The sequence below is a fragment of the Marmota marmota genome, unplaced genomic scaffold (assembly GCF_001458135.2).
Source record: "Marmota marmota marmota unplaced genomic scaffold, marMar, whole genome shotgun sequence".
Taxonomy (NCBI): domain Eukaryota; kingdom Metazoa; phylum Chordata; class Mammalia; order Rodentia; family Sciuridae; genus Marmota; species Marmota marmota.
Genome location: NW_025999961.1, coordinates 1,068,758 through 1,088,806, shown reverse-complemented (window position 1 = coordinate 1,088,806; position 20,049 = coordinate 1,068,758). Strand labels below are relative to the sequence as shown.

Genomic DNA, 20,049 nt, shown 5'->3' with positions numbered 1-20,049 from the left:
ATTTTATTGGTTCTTTCTAGTTATACATGACAGTAGAGTCCATTTTAATATAACAGCATGGCATATACTTATTCTAATTAGGACCCAAGTCTTGTGGATGTCCATGATGGTGAGCTTCACTGTGGTGTATTAATATATGTACATAGGAAAGTTATGCCAGATTCATTCCACTGTATTTTTCCATATTTTATCAACTATAATAGACCTTAACTTTGACACTGAATTTTTTTCTCCAGAATAATAAGAAGTTAGGCTATTTGGTGATTCCAGTTCATGTGTGAGAGGTTTTCATACATACAAGTCAATATCTTCACATTATCATTATTTATATATAACTTCCTCAAAAAATTCAGAGCAGTTTCTAAAAATATTTCTGTTTCCCAACCCTTTATATTGACTTAAAACATAAAAAATTGCAAAGGTGCTTGTTTAAATTATGAAGGAAGTTTTAAAAAGTGTAAACAGTTATTTTTAATTGTTTGGAAGAGACACTCTACCTGTTACTGAACCAGCCTCCTGCCTGTGGTACAGAAAAGTCACTTTTACTGGGAATCCCATGTTTAAATCAAAGTTGTATGACCACAGATTGTTTTAAATTTTCAAATAAAACAATACAACCTCAAGTTTAAGAATTTTAAGTACATTTTATTAACAATGCATCCCTTTGATAAGATTATGCTTCAGGTGGCTTGTAATGCCCTTGACATAAACTGTACACATTATACAAAAACAAGAAAACCACAACAACAAAAAAAATCAAGGTGAGCAAAACCATTTGGTGACAAATCTTATTTAAATTATACACAACTCAATGAAATATTCTTACGGAAAATATATAAATACTTTTCTTTCTATGTTACAGTTATACAATATAAATCAGATTTCAATGTCTGTTCAGTGACCTACAAACACCAGAACCTCCAAATATGTAGCAGCGTATTACTAAATAAAAAAAAAAAAAAAGAAAGAAAATCATGTGGTTAGAGAGCATTAAGTCTGAATTTTTTTTTTCACAATCCCTTACCACTTTTCAAAACATCATTTGTTTTATAATGCATCTTTAGGGTTTCCAAGAGACCAGTAATGAAACATTTTTCAACAATCATCTATAATTTTCACTTCCCTTCTCCTCCCCAAGACTTTGCATTTTGTGCTAAATCAACCTAGTTAAGTGGCAAAATTGTAAGATATACTTTTTTTTGCATAAATTATATTTTTCAAATTAAGTATTTTATAAAGAAAGTCAAACAAAATGTGCAATTTATGCATGCTGTGTCATAGTTATTCACCTATATTACAAAAATACTCCAAAGGGGGTAAAATTCAACATTCTGGGAGTCATATAAATCTATAATGAATGAAAACTACCATGGGAACCTGGAACTTGAAACAAAAAAGAAAGAAAGAAAATGTTTCTGGAAAGATTCTTACAGATTTACCTGTTTCAATGTTCTATGACAAGCACTGCTATTGATTTCACTGGGTATGCTTTTAAGTGAAACTCTCTCTGTAGAGAAACTCTAGATGGTAACAAAGTATTTCATAAATGTAGAGAAAATGGATATCTTTCCCAACATATGTTTTAGAAACTCTGAAATGTTCATTCATTCTAAGCAGTTCTTATTAAAGTCTCTCAATTAATTTTATCTTTTCTTTCTTCCCAAGTTTTAATGGATTGTGAGTTTGAGACGAAAGAGGAAGCAAAACACTATAGGGGGGAAAAAATCTAACTTTCAAAGAACGTTTCCCAAAGTAGTTTACAAGTTCTTCTCACACAATAGCACCTCACTCTTACCATGCAAAAAATAACTGTAGTTATAATTTGAATGACAGACAATTTGGTTTTTATTGCTTAATGATCTGTGCTTTAATATGGGGATAAAAGGCATTCTCTGAATGGAATGAAATAAAATTTTATATAAATAGCAATAGACAAATCTAAATAAGCACTGACATCTCATTGTTGTACACTCTTGCCACTGTGACATGCCTTGAAACATTCAGCTTTAATGATCTCAAGCTCTAGACAAAAGAGCTGAAAACTACTAAAGCCACCATTTCTACAGGACTTGTATACATTATAATAATAATGTATGTACTTCTGAAAAGCCTCTTTTAATGTCACTGTCTTACAAAATGTCCTTATGTTTATTAATCTTAGAAAAAAAATTAATTAGGGAGAACACACTTATCCTCCCTTCAAATAAACCTAAGCACAAATAGGAAACAAGAGTATAAGAAATTTTAGAGCATATTTAATTATGAACACTAAATTTCTAATTTCTTTATTATCCATATTTACTTAGTGAAGCAGAAATCTGTTCTTGAAAAAAAGTCAATTAGAAATGACAATTCACTTTACATAAGAAATTCACAGTTTACAACCAGTCTAACTGTTCAAATTCTTCCAAGTTATTCAATAATTACCAAGAATACAAATTTATGTGGACTAAGATTAATTCTAAAATCTTGAAAAACTACAGTGTTGATATTATTTTGGTATTCTATAGTCTGGTAATATCTATTAGTTATAGATGAATTTCTCATTTCTATTACCACTGACACCATTCCTAATCTTTTCTGCTATAATTTAATATTAACACCTATGTTAATCACTTGGCACTGCATGTATTTTTCATCATAAAAGTCTATTTTTATACAAACAAGTACTCAAAAAAGATGTATTAGACCTGCCTGTCAGTAAAACCATGGATAAACCAAATAGCAATATAAATTTAAGTATAGACTTTTTTCTTAGTATACTGATAATCACAAAGCTCTGAGTGTCTTCCCAAAGTAAGTGCTACAGGCTGACATGATAATATACACAAACATGTCTTTCAAAGTAACAGTCAAAAAATCTGCTCAGGCTAATAGAAACAGCCTTAATTTCAGGATGGATGACTTAGGTGGGCAAAGGGATGGTCTTGTGTATGTGACAAAAAAAAAAAAATTACTGTTAATTTTTTAAGGGATTAAACCACAGAGTTTATAGTCTAAATTAACTGAGGTAGTATTTAAAATGAATGTCTAAAATCTTATTCCCATTTTTAACAAGATTACTACACTATTTCCTTTGGAGTTTTTAACCACTATTTGGTTAAGTATCTCTGACATCTGGTTCTCTGGAAAGGCAGTTTAAAAATCCAGGACCAAAGACCAAGGTGACAGGCAACTCTCTTAGAAGTACTATTGACATTTAAATAAACATTTGGGTTCAGTGAAGTTAAATTTTGTTTTGTTTTGTTTTACCTTCATAGAATTTTATGAGAGAAAATTTGAAGAACCACTTTTTAATACAAGCAGCAGCTTACAGCCCTTATCTGCTTTGTTATAATGTAAAGTTGCTACACAGTGCACATAAGAACAATTCACTGAAGTGCAGTTGAAGAGGTTTAGGAAGGAAGTGAGATGAAATGCTTCATCCCAATGGGAACTTTCAGTGCCAGTAAATTTAAAAACAAAAAAACAAAAAAAACAAAAAAACAAATCCAAACAACCAAACAAACAATCTGTGAATTATGTCTTCTAGTTCACAGGATTCTTTAACAGAGATCTCAAAGAATAGACACATTACAAAAAGGATCTGCAACTTGGGAAAATATTAACCAATGTTCTATGACTGTGTCAAAGCTGATGTGTAACTGTAAAAATGGTCTACACAAAAAAGGGTCCTAATCAGTCCAGCTGGATTTTTTTTCTATTTCCATTTATATACAGATTTCAAAAAAGATCATCCTTTCATTTACAAGCATTCTAACGATGATGGCCATGCTATTTTTATATACAAATTTGCATATATGTTTAATTCCTGTAAAGATTTCCAAATATCTTTATACATATAGAAATTAGACAAACAAATACAACCTTGCCCTCATCAACTTAACAACTTCACAAAGGTGATAAAGGCAAAATCACTGCATTTATTTAGTTTGTGCAAAACAAGAACACTGATATAAAAATTAAGTTACTGCTGCTTTAAAATTTAGGACTTAAGGCTTTTCACTACAAGTTCTAATCTTAATAATGAGTTTTGTTAACGATTTTTTTAAAAGGGAAATATGGCTCTTCTTTTCCCATGGAATGTGTAAATTGCAGGCAAACTTAACTTCTACAGGAGATCCAAAATATTATTTAATGCTTTCCTTTGCTCTGGGTCTAAAGTAATAGTGCTTGCTCATGTTCCTCTTTAAAATGATGATACAGAAGTTGATGAAAATGGAAGTCCACTGGAAATATATGCATTCTATACATGGGAAATATTTTCAATTGACCTATCAAATGATTTTAAAATTTTAATCAGGAACTGTAGTGAAAAACCTTAACGGGTTCAAATAGCCTATAATAATAACACATTGCAACAAAAGAGGTGGAAAACAAATAAGAATCTTTATGTAGTCTAATAACATAAAAATAACTTACAAGTCCTGGGTTGTTGAGGCTCTTCATTTGCTTTGAGGTTATAAACCTCTGAAGTAGTGTTACAAATATTAAGAAAATGTGGAAGGGCTAAAGTTCCCCTCTAATACCAGCAGTTACAGCACACCCCATTGTGGTAACAGGATGCAGACTTAGAGACACTGATTCCTGGTTTCCACGAATTAGTTAACAAACAAGGCATCTTTATATTTACTCTAAAACAAAAAAATTCAGAAATAACATGTGAAGAGTGCTTCTGCATATCCTATTATTATTCCACTGTCATTATGCTTTTAAAATGAAAAAATAGAAAACCTATGTAGGTATTCAGTGCTTGGCTCTTGCATATGATGGTAACTGAAATTTTCAAAATTGTGTAATGAATCAAGAACCCTTCAAAGGGCTCAACAGGGGAGAGAAGGAAGTTGTTTTGGTTAGGGAAGTCAGCAGTTCCAACTGTTCATGTACCAGTAACTGCTGGAACAGTGTGCAGAAGATACTCCTGTGTTTGCTGCCCAGTCAGTCAGTATTTTCTGAGGCTTTCAGGAAATCCACAAATATGAATATATATAGTATATAAATCTATATACATCATAAATATGAGGTCAGGATTCAGCAGATGTATCAATTATAGGTTGCTTTGGTGGTATTGCCAACACAGCCTCTGCTTCTTCATGCATCTAGAGAAACATGATAAATTATTAATGACCTTTCACACAAATTGTCCATAATGTAGCTATATTAATTCAACAGAATTATTCTTGGAAGACAAATTTCAATAGTACAGATATTACTTACTTGTAAAAACTGTACATCTTGAAATAATTCTTGTATAAATCTCCGACAAGGAAGTCTAAATGTGCAGTGTGACAGCAAATGAGAAACCTCAGAGTAAAGGCATATGTCATCAAATGTTTGAGGATATTTCTCCTTGATTCTGAAATAAAAGAAAAGACTGTGGTGTGATAAAAACTATAATCAATATTTACCTTTTTACCTCCAAAGTATCACTGACTTTTAAAATAGTTTTTTCTCCCGATATTGATTAGATGTCATATTTGGGGTGACAGTTTGAAGACTATAGTCAATATTCCTTTCTAACACTTATATTAGATACTCTGAATTTTAGATTTGTTTTGAAGCTAGGTTTGTTTATTTGTGTTTTCAGTCAGGTCTATGTTGCCTAGGCTGGCCTGCTGGCCTGGAACTTGCCATTCTCCTGCTTCAGCCTCTGAGTAGCTGATTTTTGTTTTATTTTTTAAGATTATCAAAACCTGAAAGGATCCTGTAAAATTAGAAATAGTCTTTTTCACTAACATGAGAAATTGCAATATTTATTTATCAGCCTAGGATGACTTAAATATTTTAAAAATCAAATTTTAAAATAGAGATTTGGGGCTGGGGCTCAGTAGTAGAGCGCTCGCCCAGCATGTGTGAGGCCCTGGGTTCGATCCTCAGCACCACATAAAAGTTAAAAAAAAAAACAAAAACAAATAAAATAAAGACATTTCTGTCCATCTAAAACTTTAAAAATATATATAGCTTTATAAAAAAAAAGAAATTTTATTAGATTCAAGTTTATTAACATCTTTGACTGGATTATTTATATCTTCTAACACTTCAAACAGTGGCTTTTAGCTGGAACACTCAGAATCAGCTGAGGGATGGGGCAGGAGATACATACTCCTAGAGTGCTCAGCTCAGGGGTCCATAGGGGACCCTGGCACCTGTACTGACTTTTAAAAAGCCCTGGAGGAAACCATGAGATACATTTCTTTTGAGAACCACTATTTAAAATAGTTCAAATAAAGATGCTAAAGAGTTTCAATTTGAATTTTCTTTTACCGTGCTGTTGTAATTGTAATGCAGAAAAACAACAAAACCCTATAACTTTTTATTAAGAGAAAAAGTAGAAAAAAATTAAATCAAGAATATAGAAGGTTTTTTTGTTTTTTTTTTTTTTTAACTTTCTGGTCTTAGGACTTCCTCATCTTCTTAAAAATTACTGAGGACCCACAAAAGCTTATCTATTTTTTGTGGGGTATAGCTATCAGTAACTACCACATCAGAGGTTCAAAAATATTAACTCATTTAGAAAAACCTTTACATGATATCATAAATATATTTCAATAGAAAATCTAAGTTTTTCTACAACTAAAAAAAAAAGAATAGCATTGTTTTCTATAAATATTTTTTTAAATAGTCGATATTTGTCTGGATATTTATTTATTTATGGTGCTGAGAATCAAACACAGTGCCTCACACAGACCAGGCAAGTGTTTTATCACTGAGCCACAATTCCAGCATTGTTTTTATGGTTTTACATTTTTGCAGATCTTTTATAAAGTATGGCTTAACAAAACAGTGTAATTCTCATGCTGCCTTTTGCATTCTCTGCTACAATACATTGTTGTGAGGAGCACATAAAGAAATAAGTATAAGAAAATCCACCGTTGGATATGCAATGTAGTTTATAACTTATTGATGTTAATTTGTCTAACTTTTGAAGTACTTCAAGCATCTTTTCTAACTTTAAAAAGCAGAATAACATTCATGAACATAATTTACTCACGTTAAAAGTCCAGTTTCATGACATTTAGTTGAAACTGAACTACTCAAATTAACGACTAGTCTTAGAACCTCTTTGCGAAGGAGTATGCGGCACATTGGTGTATCATCTGGAATTGTTTTGACACCTGAAAAGAAAATTTCAGTGTGAAGTTATTTTATCATAATATAAAATGATTACAATTCTGTTTTTGAACTTAATACTTGAAATCTAAAACTGTAATTAATTGCACATGATCTGCAGACATGTAAGTGGTAGATACAGGAACAATATTTAAGTCTGTTAAACTACATAACTACAACTGACTCGCTACAGTTTTGAAACAAAGTATTTACAAAAGACAAAATCAAAAGTTTTATTAATAATGCTTGGAAGCGAATCTAAAAACTTACCTAGTAATAATTCTGTGCTTTTGGTGCTGCTAGCTGAGCCTTCTTGAGACACCCCATCACTGCATCCAGAAATCCCTGAAAACTTAGAGGGAACCACTTCTAAAGGATTGTGGATAGTCTGCTCACACCAATCAGAATATGGAATATCTTGAAGGTCTGAAGAAAAAAAAATGGTTTCAATGAAAGCATCATGGTGGCTTAATTCCTGTGTTTATACATTCTAAAAGAGAGGAATCTTTGTAATTTGTTTTCAGTTTTCAATAATTATTCCTCATAATATTTTCAGTGAATCTATATTGCTCAGAATAGTGATTACGCAGGGAACTCTGTTGAAGTCTAAAGAGATTTATAAATAAGGATTTATTTTCCCAAAATAAATAATGTAGCAATATGTGATTATTTTAAAAATTCAAGTAAAGATGTACATAGACTTAAAACTCAAAGTACCTTCTGGACCTTCCACACTCTTCCACCCTTCCTACCCTTATCTAAATGCCATTCTCTACAGTAAATGCCATTAAAAGTTTTGATGTATATAATTCCAGATATTTTGCTATATTATCTTTTTATTCTTAGGTTATATTAGTAGGCTAATACTAATATATTAGTATTCTATGGCTTTCTCCCCCAACATTTATTATTCTATGGCTTGATCCTGCCACATCTTAGTAATATAATTATCACACTTTTCTCGCTTATCTAAAATTCAGTTTATACTTGAGGTTTACATTTACTATACTACCCATCCATAGTAAAGATACTCTAACAAGGGATTTTTAAAGTCAACCACACATCCTAGTTCAAATGCTTTTATTTTAAAAATTTCTTGGGGGAATTACACTAAATGATTAGAGAAAACAGAAATCAGGACATCTTTAGTTATTCTTTTACAAAGTAATACTGGGCAATAAACAATTACACAACCTTAGTGCTATAAGAAATATTGAGGCTATCATGAATGGGATAGTTTTCTTAATTTCTCTTTCAGTAGATTCATCACTGATGTATAGAAATGCACTTGATTTATAAGTGTTGATTTTATATCCTGCTACTTTGCTGAATTCATTTATTAAATCTAGAAGCTGTCTGGTGAAATTTCTTGGATCCTCTAAATATAGAATCCTGCGTCAGCAAATAGTGATAGTTTTGAGTTCTGTTCCTATTTGTATCCCTTTAATTTCTTTCTCCTGTGTAATCGCTCTGGCTAGAGTTTCAAGGACAATGTTGAATAGAAGTGGTGAAACAGCATCCTTGTCTTTTTTAGAAATGTTTTCAATTTTTCTCAGTTTAGAATGTTGGGCTTGGGTTTAGCATATGTAGCTTTCACAATGTTGAGGTTATGTTCCACTATCCCTAGTTTTTCTAGTGTTTTGAACATGAAGGGGTGCTGTATTTTGTCAAATGCTTTTTGTGCATCTATTGAGATGATCATATGATTCTTGTATTTAAGTCTATTGATGTGATGAATTATGTTAATTGATGTCTGTAATGTTGAATCAACTTTGCATCCCTGGGATGAACCCCACTTGATCATGGTCTCTTTTTAATATATTTTTGAATGTAATTTGCAGAATTTTATTGAGAATTTTTGCATCTATATTCATCAGGGATATTGGTCTGAAGTTTTCTTTCTTTGATGTGTCTTTGGTTTTCATATCAGCCTCATAGAATGAATTTGGAAGGGTTCCCTTCTTTTTTATTTGTGAAATAATCTGAAAAGTACTGGTGTTAATTCTTTTTTAAAGGTCTTATAGGCTGAGAATCCATCTGGTCCTGGGCTTTTCTCAGTTGATAGGCTTTTGATGATGTTTTCTATTTCATTGTTTGAAATCTATCTGTTTAAATCATATATGTCCTCCTGACTCAGTTTGAGTAGTTGTCTCTAGAAATTTGTTGATGTCTTCAAGACTGCCTATTTTATGGAGTATACATTTTCAAAATAGTTTCTAATTATCTCCTGTATTTCAGCAGTGTCTATTGTGATACTATACTATTGTTTATTTTCATCAGCATGTATTTTAGTGATTTTTCATCATGTATTATAGTAATTTGAGTTTTCTCTCTTTTCATTAGTGTGGCTAGGGTTTTATCAAGTTTATTTATTTTTTCAAAGAAACAACTTTTAGTTTTGTCAATTTTTTGAACTGTTTCTTTAGTTTCAATTTCACTGATTTCAGCTCTGATTTTAATTATTTCCTGTCTTCTACTGCTATTACTGCTGTTTTGTTCTTCTTTTTCTAGGGCTTTGAGATGTAATGTTAGGTCATTTGTTTGTTGACTTTTATTCTTTTAATGAATGAGTTCAATTCAATGAACTTTCCTTAGTACTGCCTTCATAGTGTCCCAGAGATTTTGATATGTTCTATCAGTATTCTCATTTACTTCTAACTATTTTTTTACTTCATCCTTGATTTAGTCTGCTGTCCATTCATCACTCAATAGTATATTATTTAATCTCCAGGTGTTAGAGTAGCTTCTATTTTTTATTTTATTGTTGGTTTCTGATTTCTAGTTTCATTCCATTATGATCTGATATAATGCAAGGTATTATCTCCATTTTCTTTGTATTTAGTAAGAGTAGCTTTGTAGCATAAGATAGGATCCATGTGCTGCTGAGAAGAAAGCATATTACTTGATGGATGAAATATTTAATAAAAAAATTAAATCAAGAATATAGCACTTGTTTAATATAAGCCTTTTTTTCTTAAACTTTCTGGTCTTAGGACTTCCTCACTTTCTTAAAAATTATTGAGGACCTACACAAGCTTATCTATCTATTTTTTTTTTTTTTTGTGGAGTATAGCCATCAATAACTACAACATCATAGGTTCAAAAATATTAACTCATTTAGAAACCCTTTACCTGTTATTATCAATATACTTCATTAAAAAAACCTAAATTTTTCTAAAACTAAAAAAACTGAGAAGAATAGCATGTCTTTTGATTGTAGCAAGGCTTTCGCCAGATCTAAACTTTAGAACATTCTGCTTATTTCCTCTACCTGTTGATCACAATCACAACAGATTAGAATTAGCTGTGACTGCCCTGTGGACTGGGCAATCAGGGGGCTAGTCCTTCTATTCAGTGAGTAAAACAGTAGAGCAAAGCTCCATATAGTAAGAGTTTTATATGTATTTGTTGAACAAGTAAGTGAAAAGATAATTTGCATGAATAAAATCATAAGCAATACAGCTAAATGATTATAGCCTTTTCTATTGTGCATTACAACGGACAAAGTTTCCCAAACTCATGGAAAATAATTACAAATAAGTAATAACAGAATAATTATAGCATATCAGGAAGCTGGACAGGGCTGTTCATATTGTGAAGGGCAAAGTCCAGGAATCTGTAAAATGCGGGCCCCACTGGGACATGAAACCAATTGAGGGTATCAATAGCCCAGCACAACCTTATCCTTTTGTGCCACATTGGTGTGTCACCCTTAATCAGTTGGGAAGCTCTAAATTAGAGGAGAAATTTGGAAGACAACGACAGAGAACTATAGTCATCACTTGGTTTCTCTGAAGTTGGTTAAAGTAATATTCACTTAAAAAAGGCATATATAGGTCATAATTTAAACGCATATATACTAATTTGAAATTGCTAATATATATCACCTGTTGATTCATATTAAAAATGTGTCAATCTGGGTCTATTTTATTTACTCCCTAAATACACATCAAGGGTGTCCAGTTATACAAAGCTAGGTATTAGAAATATATAAATGAGGGGCTGGGGCTAAAGCTCAGTGGTAGAACATCTGCCTCACACTGGGCTCAATGCTCAGCACCACATTAAAAATAAATAAATTAATTAAATCTGAAACTAAAAAAACATATATATATAAAAAAAGAAATATAAAAATGAAAAAACATAAAAATGAAAAGACATATAAAAATGAAAAGACATAACAGATTGTTTGCCTGGATGGAACTTACTGGGTAGAAGAGAAATAAATACCAAGTAACAATTACCAGAAGAGATCTGTGTGCAAAGGGCAATAAGAGCAAAAGTGGAGTGCAACACCTGACTTCAGAGAGTCAGAGAACAATTTGTAGATATGGTACTGCTCACAAGTAGGATGAGGACCTGCCAGATAGACCAAGTGTGACTGTGTGTGAGCGTGCATCTGTGTGGGAAGGGGAAGATGAAGAGACAAAGAGAAGACAACAGGGAAAACATGTTTTAAAGGCCCAGGAGTTGTTCAGAACTTCAAGTCAGTCAGTAATGGCATGTCAACTTTAAGAGAGAATGATGAAAACCACTAGACAGATCAGAGTCCTGTGTGTAGGGCATGAGTAGCCAGTAAAGTATTATAAACAAATTAATCATAGGCAATAGCATGAGTGATGAATGGGAGGGCATCAAAATTAGCATGTCCTTAAGGAACAGGCTGAGTGAATGGCCTAAGTCTGTAGCAGTAAGAATGGAGTAAGAGGAGGTGATTGACAAGGTTGGTAAATGACTTCTGACTGGAACAGATTCAAATTCAGGTGGATTCACCTCAAAAGACATAATTACTCACTCACCTGAATGACTACATATTGCACTTAGTTGGTTACTGGGCTGGAAACCCAGAATTTCAATACAGACACAATAAAGGCAATTATCATCTGTATGCTCCTGTAGTCCAGTATCTTCTGTACTTTCTAAAAACAAAGAAGCATCTGAATGGATTGAATTCATTATTTCCGTAAGACTCATCTGCTGTCGTAGCAAGTGAAAAGAGTTTTTTACAAGACCTCCAGTTCCAGATGGAAGACCTGTATATAAGTAAATATAAAACAGTCCGATAAAAATAGTATTAACAAGGTACCTTTTTTCAAGGTTCCTTAAACCATGTGAAATTTTCAAAGAAAGGAATCTAGGGATGATAACCAGAACTCTTTTATGACTCAACATTTAATTTTAACTGGGGAGAAAAAAGAACACTTTGCTAAAAATTATGAAAATAACGATTGAACAACATATGTTATTTTTAAAATGGGGTTTTAAATACAAAATGGAAAACTGAGATACTAATTAATGTATCGTATCAAATATCATCAAAATTTGCCCAAATAAAAGTAATAATTCTAAGTTGTTAAAAAAAAGTCAAGATTATGAAGCTAGTGGGATTCTATATCATGTACAATCTGAGGAATGAGAAATTATATTCCATTATATACAATGTATCAAAGTGCATTCTACTGATATATATAACTAATTAGAACAAATACAAAAATAACAACAAAAAAACGAAAAAACAAACAAAACCTGTGGCTTGCCAGGCAGGGTGGCATATGCCTGTAATCCCAGTGGCTTAGAAGGCTGAGGCAGGAGGATCACGAGTTCAAAGCCAGCCTCAGCAACATAACAAGGCCCTAAGCAACTCAGTGAGACCCTACCACCAAATAAAATATAAAAAAGGGTTGAGCACATGGCTCAGTGGTTAAGCACCTCTGGGTTCAATTCCTGGCACCCCCCCACCCCCAAAAAAAACACCTGTGCTTTATATGCAATGTGTTTATAATACATAATAGTTCATAACAAAGAAAGATTATGTAATTAATGAGAACATTTTTATATATCTCTGCATGCCAAAAAAATTTCTTTAACCTATGAGAATTACTGTTATATAAGTTTTATATGTACCACTTTTTTGTTGTTGTAGGTGGACACAATACCTTTATTATTTTACTATTTTTATGTGGTGCTGAGGATTGAACCCAGGACCTCTTTTCTGTTAGGCAAGTACACTACCACTGAGCCACAACCTCAGCCTCCCATGTACCACTTTTTAAAAACAGAAAAAACAAATTTAGTTTTTTCTTTTTGACAGGCTTGGTATTTAGTTGGAAAAACACTTTAAGTCTTTCAAAAAACCAAACCAAACCAATGGTTTAATTTTAGGGTGACTCAGAACAGTTAATTTCAGTGTAATTTTAAAGTGACCCAAAGGTGGATAAACCAGAAGTTTTAATGTCACCCTACAAAAAAAATTAAGAATTTTATTTTTCATATAAAAAGGGAGCCTTATGAGAACTAAGATTAAGCATTACCTCCTGCATCATGGGCAAATACTCTTGCACCTCGATCATCATGTGGAGGTATATTTTTTGTCTGAAAATAAGGAATATCCTTTACCTACAACAGATACAAATCATGTTAAATCCTGTTATAAAAAGAAGCCCACTTTATGAACATTAAGAAAATTAAGTGAAATACAACTATAACTATTATGGTATGTAAACCTGCAATGAAAAGTTTATTAAAAATGTTAAATTGTCAAAACTTGACAGAACAATCCTTAAAGGCTTTTTATTATATTCTTGATAAACTAAATAGATATTCAAATAATTATTTTAGCATTTATTTAAAATGTCTTTAGACTTTTGAGCAAATGTGTATTCTTTAATACTACTATATAACATCTAGAGATTTGTAGGTATCTCATGGGATTGGGGTAACTTTCTATGGCTGGACAGCACATGTGCCTTCTTTAGATGGCAAAAATAGGATCAAAGATGAAAAAAAAGAATAAGTAAAATGAAACTACAAAACAAGGTTAGTAATTTATTAAATTTCTACAGGTAACATACAGATAAACAAATGAAACAAGATGCCAATTTAATTTGAGAAGAAAGAGAATAATCTCCTAGAAACCTGGAGGTGTGAATAAAAGAGTGTGGTGTGAATAAAAGAGTATGACATAGTTGATCAAAGTGAATTTTTATCTTAAAATTTCTTTAGAAGAAACTACCTCCAAAAAAACTAAAAATCATCTTTCCCATAATTAGTGTCTACTCTATAATTTCTAGGAAACAACTTTTACATAGAATATGAAAATATAGGAAGCCAACTCATAGACTGGAAGCGAACTCATAGGGAAATAATAAAAATCATAATGATACCTGGAATATATCATTAATGTCTACTGGAAGAGCAAGACCAATGTAGTCATCTGAGCCGCCATATGTAGCACTGGACACCATGGACCTAACTGAGGAGGATCGCTGCAGGGTATTTTGATTAATGGGACTTAATAAATCTTCTTTATCTAATGATGCATAACTTAAAGCTTTCATGAACCTATAATACAAAAAAAAAAAAAAAAAACAACTTACATTAGTTTCTTTTTTTTAAATATTAAAAAAGTAGCTGGTCAAATACTAAGCAGTACCATCTTGTTTACTAAAAATGTATAAACACTTAAAAATATCATCTGTTGTAGGCTGATGTACAAATGGTCACCAGCAATATTTTCTATTACTAAAAGGTAGGTTACTGGAATAAATTAAACATCTAGAAGTTAAAAAAAACTTACCTAGAGATACAGGTATAGTTCATGTATGATTTTTGCAATCACTCGGGACTGCTGAATTTGTTATTATATCGTTAATCATATATTTATTAACATTAAATATTATATTTAGAAAAAATAAGATCAATTATTTATCATTCTTTGTGAGGTTATTGCTTTAGTGGTTTCATTATCAATCTAAGATTTATGTAACACAGAAGGTACATCCAATACAGTGAAGTGGAACCATTCATAAATATTACAAGGGACAGCCTATAAGGCTCTATCATATAATGAAGCACTGATATTTCTACAATGCACTCCTTACTAGTAATTCCATAACAAATATGGCATACTGGCTATAAGATGTGTCTTTGTAATACAGATTCTTTTTTTAAAAAAATTATTTTTTAGTTATAGAAAGACACAATACCTTTATTTTATTTATTTTTATGTGGTGCTAAGGATTGAACCCAGTGTCTCACACATGCTAGGCAAGTGCTCTACCACTGAGCTACAACCTAGTCCCGAGATTCTTACTCATGCAACAGACATGTAAAAATATTTACTTGGTATGTGCTTTATACACACAAGTTTTTATCCCAAAATAAAAATGTGTGTGTGTATGTGTGTGTGTGTGTGTGTGTGTGTATATATATATATATAGTTTTTTTTTTAATTTGGAAACCAAGTCTTTAAAAAATGCTCATGCCATCTCATAGTAAATCAAAGAATTATTTCACAAAACACAAAAAATGCTTCATAAAACGTAGCAAGATTATCAAAACAGAAACCACCTAAAATGACTCTTAAATCTATGATTTTCATAAAAGAGATCAGTGGTTTCCAAACTGTACTGTTACACCTTTCCCAAAAACTCTTCAAAGAATACTGGAGCAGGGGGAAACAATTACTGAATTATTCTTCTTCCCAATACCTATTTCAACTAGCATAGCTCCATTTTTTAATCTTTTGTATGTATTAGGTCTCCACTGGAAACGTTTTTTGTGGGGAGAAAAAAAAAAAAAAAGCTTATCTGCTTAAAAAGCAACACTAAAAAAGCTTAAAACCACTGATCTAGTCCAATCTCTACCAGATGAGGTAACTAAGGCCTAGACATTCCAAACTCATGAGCTATACAGCATATATTTGTAATCATGAGCTGTTGACAAGCATGCCTGCCATTTTTATAAATTGTGAGAGGGCCAAAGCCAGTGAGTTTCAGTTATATCAGACATTACTGTGTAATCTTTATATTCTACACTGGGAACAAAATTCAATACCTACTATCAGGAATCCCCTCCTCTATTAAATGTGTAATTACTGAAAGAAGACTGAGAATATACTTACTGTTATTAATAATTTAATGTAAGAGACAGATGGATTTTATAAAGTCACTGCCAAAGATGATAATAATACTAGCTAACTTTTATTAAAGGCTTACTATGTGTCAGACACTATTTTAAGTATGGACATATACAAATCCATTTAAATCAGTATAAATCAATGATTTAAAGCTGAAGAAAAAGTTGTTTAGAAGCAGCTGGCAACAACAAAAATCAGTTATGGAAAATTTTACAATTAAGTTTAATATTGAATTCTTTTAAAGATAAAAGCTAAACTGTTCATTGTGAACAGTTTATATATGGTAGAAAAATCCATGCTGAGTCCTAAGGAGCAAATAATTCATTTAGTGTTTATTAGGTGTCCACTTAATAATTATAAATATTGAAAATAATTTAACTGAAATATTCAGTTACTTAAAAACAAACAAAGAAACAATAACAACAAAAAAAAAAATCCAAAAAACCAAAAACCAAAACCCCCCCCCCAAAAAAACAGAGGTCAACTTTTGGAGCCTTAAATTGACCTACCTGAAAAGGTTGTTTGTTATTGTAGGTCTTAAGCTCCTGATTCCCCCGACATGCTTCTTTTTAAAATCGATCCTTGCAGAAGCGAGAAATAAATAAAAAAAAGCTCGTGACTTGTGTGTTCTTACAAAGCATGTATGTTTATTTTCAGGGCCTAATGGAATTTTGTATTCCCCCCTCGCAGCTGCAAGAATCCATTTCAAATCATATCGGGTAACAAGGAGCTTATAGCCTACCATAGTAAACAAGTTCTGAGGCTTATGTGGTACTATCAACCTGAATAATATTTTACGTTTAAATCTGTTGAAATACAACCACTATTTCTTCATTTTTAAATATATATTTGCTTACCTGCTTGGCGTTAGTCTGGACTCAAAACTGTTGGCCTTCATGGTGATGGTATCAGTAAACAGCACATCTTTTGCTGGAGATGCCAAAGCTTCAGAGTGAGATAAGGATGGATGCATTCTTTGCTGCTGTAATCTTTTCAATGTAGCATAGCCAAAAGCATCTCTAGAACTTGTGTAACTGAAGTTACAATCTGCTAAACTTTTAATTGTAGCAATAGAAGGTGCTTTGAGGGACTGTGCTCTTCTAGGAAGTGTATGAGAAGAACCAGGAGGCACCAGGGACACTGAATTTGACTTGGAAAGAGACAGATGGTTAGACTGTGGTGTCAAATAGTGGCTTGTTTTAACAGTTTTCGTACTTACCACAGTACTCATACTTCCACAGTCTGTGTCCATAGTTGTAGCATCTACACCTACTGTCTCTCGTGAAGGACTTGAGCTCATTGAACTTATGCCACTTGTTGTGGTATCTGTATTAAAACTTTGGCTACGAATCTTCATATGTGAACTTGTTGAACTTTCTACAACTAACCTTTCTCGGCTGGTGTTTTCTTTGTGATTCTCTGTACCAAAACTCTTGGTGAATTTTAAGTCATTCTCTCCAATACTTGGAGTACTACCAGTGTCATCAATGTGCTTATTCCCAACAAATGAAGTTTCTAATTGTAATGTTTTCCGAACTGTGGATATAGGTGTGAAATCATCACTATGATTAAAGTCAACGCTGGGTTCCGTAAGTGTTCTGATTCGTCTGTTGCTTGTCTTATTTTCAGATGACATTTTTCCTCCTTTTGGATCACTGCTACTACGATGTTTTTTATTAGGCAAAGTAAGCGAATTTAAAATACGATTCTTCACAAGTTTACTAGAAGCAAAGAAAGGAAATGAATTTTTATCCTTGATGGGTCCAGGTCTATCATAAAATGCCGGCTCTGAATCTTCATTGATGTCAAGGAAAAAGGTACTAGTAGAGCTGCTGCCAAACCGGTCATCCTCCATTATGAACATACCTAGGATTGAAGGGTCAATTAATTAAAGCACATAAAAATAAAAATTTCATTTCACTATTAGTGATACCACGTTTCAAGAAAATTTAAAAATCTATTTTAAATTGTACTAGTTATCTGGGGTAAAAAATTAAAATTGTGTTAAACCATTATGCCACATGAAAAGTGCTTCCTTAAAACTCATTTGGATTTGAATAAAATGTAAAATTATGTCATTATGAGGAACTCCTATTATTCCCAAGAAAAGCTATAAGATTCAGTATGGCACAGCTTACATAAAGTTTCCTTTGACTTTCCAAATACTCAATATGTAATTAAAGGGAAAAAGGATATTTGAGCATGGATGTTTGATCAGCTGGTATAGACTCCATATGCTAGGCAAGCACTCTATCATGGAGGTGTCTTATATAAGACACTCCATAATTTAAAATGTACTGTTTTGCTAAAAATGAAGATGTAGGGCTGAGGTTGCAGCTCAGGGGTAGAGCGCTTGCCTAGCATATGTGAGGCACTGGGTTTGATTCTCAGCATTGCATACAAATAAATAAAGTTTCATTAAAATTTAAAAAAAAATTAAAAAATGAAGATGTTTAAACAGTAAGTAAGTAGCTTAGAAAAAAATAAATTAAGCATGAAACAAATACAGTTAAGTTTTGAAATTACACACAAATGTTAGTATTGGCTAACTTTATGTGAACCTATCACAATACTCACTTGATGGTGCAGATTCACTTTCACTATTATGTCTAGAGCTGGTTGACTCTGAGTTCAAGCTCAAGGTACTTGGAATAGATGAGAGTTCATTACAGAGTTGTTCCACATCATCTGGAACAACTGGCCACAGATGTTTGCGACTATGCCTCACAGCATCCCAGTTGTGACATTTTAGAATATCACAGCCTTGTTTGGTTTTAGCTATTAGCCCAAGTACATATACACAGGTCCTGTATGTAAAAAATGTAATAATGAGAGTTTTCAATTTCTGGTTGAGTGTTCTTGGAGCAACCACAGAACAACCAATTTGCTATATATACATCTGAATTTTCCTTAAAAACTATTAAAAACTGTTTAATTTCTGCAGAATTTATATTAAAACTAGTTAGGAATAAATTAGCAACAAAATCATGCAAATCTTTCTAATGAAAGTAATGATTACAACAAAATTTTAAAAACAACATGTTCTTAGTACAAATATGGAATATCTGGGCATTGAATTACTGGACTTCCTGAAGAGTATTACATACTGCATTTTTCTTGTTTACTTACAAGGTAAACTTTAATATTAAAATAAAAATGGAATAATGATATTACAGAGTTCATTAATCTCTTTGTTAGAATTTATAGTAAACTAACAGTTATGAACTACAAAATACTTTGCTTTATATCTTATTTATGAATAATAATATATGATTTAAAAAGATTTCTGGGTTAAATGACATACCCTCTGATGGAAAGAACTTCACACTGTTTTGCAAGTTTTAGTATATCAGGAATCACATTTTCTTCCTGTAGCAAATTGAGACCCCAATTTGATGAGCCAATATTTCCCTGAAAAAAAGAAAAATACTTAAAGAAAATACAAGGTTGATTATTTTAAGAGATGTGACAAGCTACCAAGAAACAAATTTAAAGCCATGAGAGAGAAAAATCTGAAAAAACTCTCATATAAGAAATGTTAGAAATAAATTAATATTCTATTTATCTTAGCAAGAGAACCAGAGCCATAAAAACTAAAAGTTTAATCATTTATTCTGTCAGTGTAAAAATAATATTTAAACTGGCAGAAAATGTTAGTTTTGGAATATTTAAAAGCAAGTTTTAAAAAAATAATTTTAATATTTTACTATTAATGGGAAACATATAAAAAAATCTAAAAATTGCGAAGATCTTACAGAAGTTTTTATTACAAACCAAGGCCCAAAGAGATGCTTTCAGTTTTTTAATTTCTTCCCATTTATCCAAATCTGGTGTGCGAACATTGTGACACAGTTCTGTAATAATATTCTGGAAAAAAAAAAATCACATAAATGTACTCCTAAGTATACTTCCTTATTGCACTGTTAAATCTAAGATTTGCTTTTAGTCATTTCTGCACATTTAAAATTCTGAAGTAATTTTATGTAAAATATCTTATTAGAAAACATTAGTGCATAGGTTCT

At 31.9% G+C, this 20,049-nt stretch overlaps 1 protein-coding gene across 2 annotated transcripts in view; it reads right to left on the bottom strand.

Annotated features, from left to right (window-relative positions):
* Positions 1 to 624: 624 nt before the first annotated feature.
* Positions 625 to 20,049, bottom strand: part of Rictor (RPTOR independent companion of MTOR complex 2) — a 75,251-nt gene continuing 55,826 nt past the window's right edge. Inside the window, exons 26-37 of one of the 2 annotated variants that reach the window (XM_015496408.2) lie at positions 19,802 to 19,894; positions 19,332 to 19,438; positions 18,605 to 18,834; positions 16,885 to 17,893; positions 16,537 to 16,608; positions 14,274 to 14,451; positions 13,422 to 13,506; positions 11,910 to 12,143; positions 7,381 to 7,536; positions 6,992 to 7,115; positions 5,218 to 5,356; positions 625 to 5,099 (exon numbers count right to left, since the gene is read on the bottom strand). In XM_015496408.2, the coding sequence (XP_015351894.2) occupies positions 5,025 to 5,099; positions 5,218 to 5,356; positions 6,992 to 7,115; positions 7,381 to 7,536; positions 11,910 to 12,143; positions 13,422 to 13,506; positions 14,274 to 14,451; positions 16,537 to 16,608; positions 16,885 to 17,893; positions 18,605 to 18,834; positions 19,332 to 19,438; positions 19,802 to 19,894 (2,502 nt within the window). In that variant the 3' untranslated portion in view covers positions 625 to 5,024. The remainder of the gene's footprint in view (positions 5,100 to 5,217; positions 5,357 to 6,991; positions 7,116 to 7,380; positions 7,537 to 11,909; positions 12,144 to 13,421; positions 13,507 to 14,273; positions 14,452 to 16,536; positions 16,609 to 16,884; positions 17,894 to 18,604; positions 18,835 to 19,331; positions 19,439 to 19,801; positions 19,895 to 20,049) is intronic. The other variant, XM_048802872.1, reaches the window with a different exon arrangement.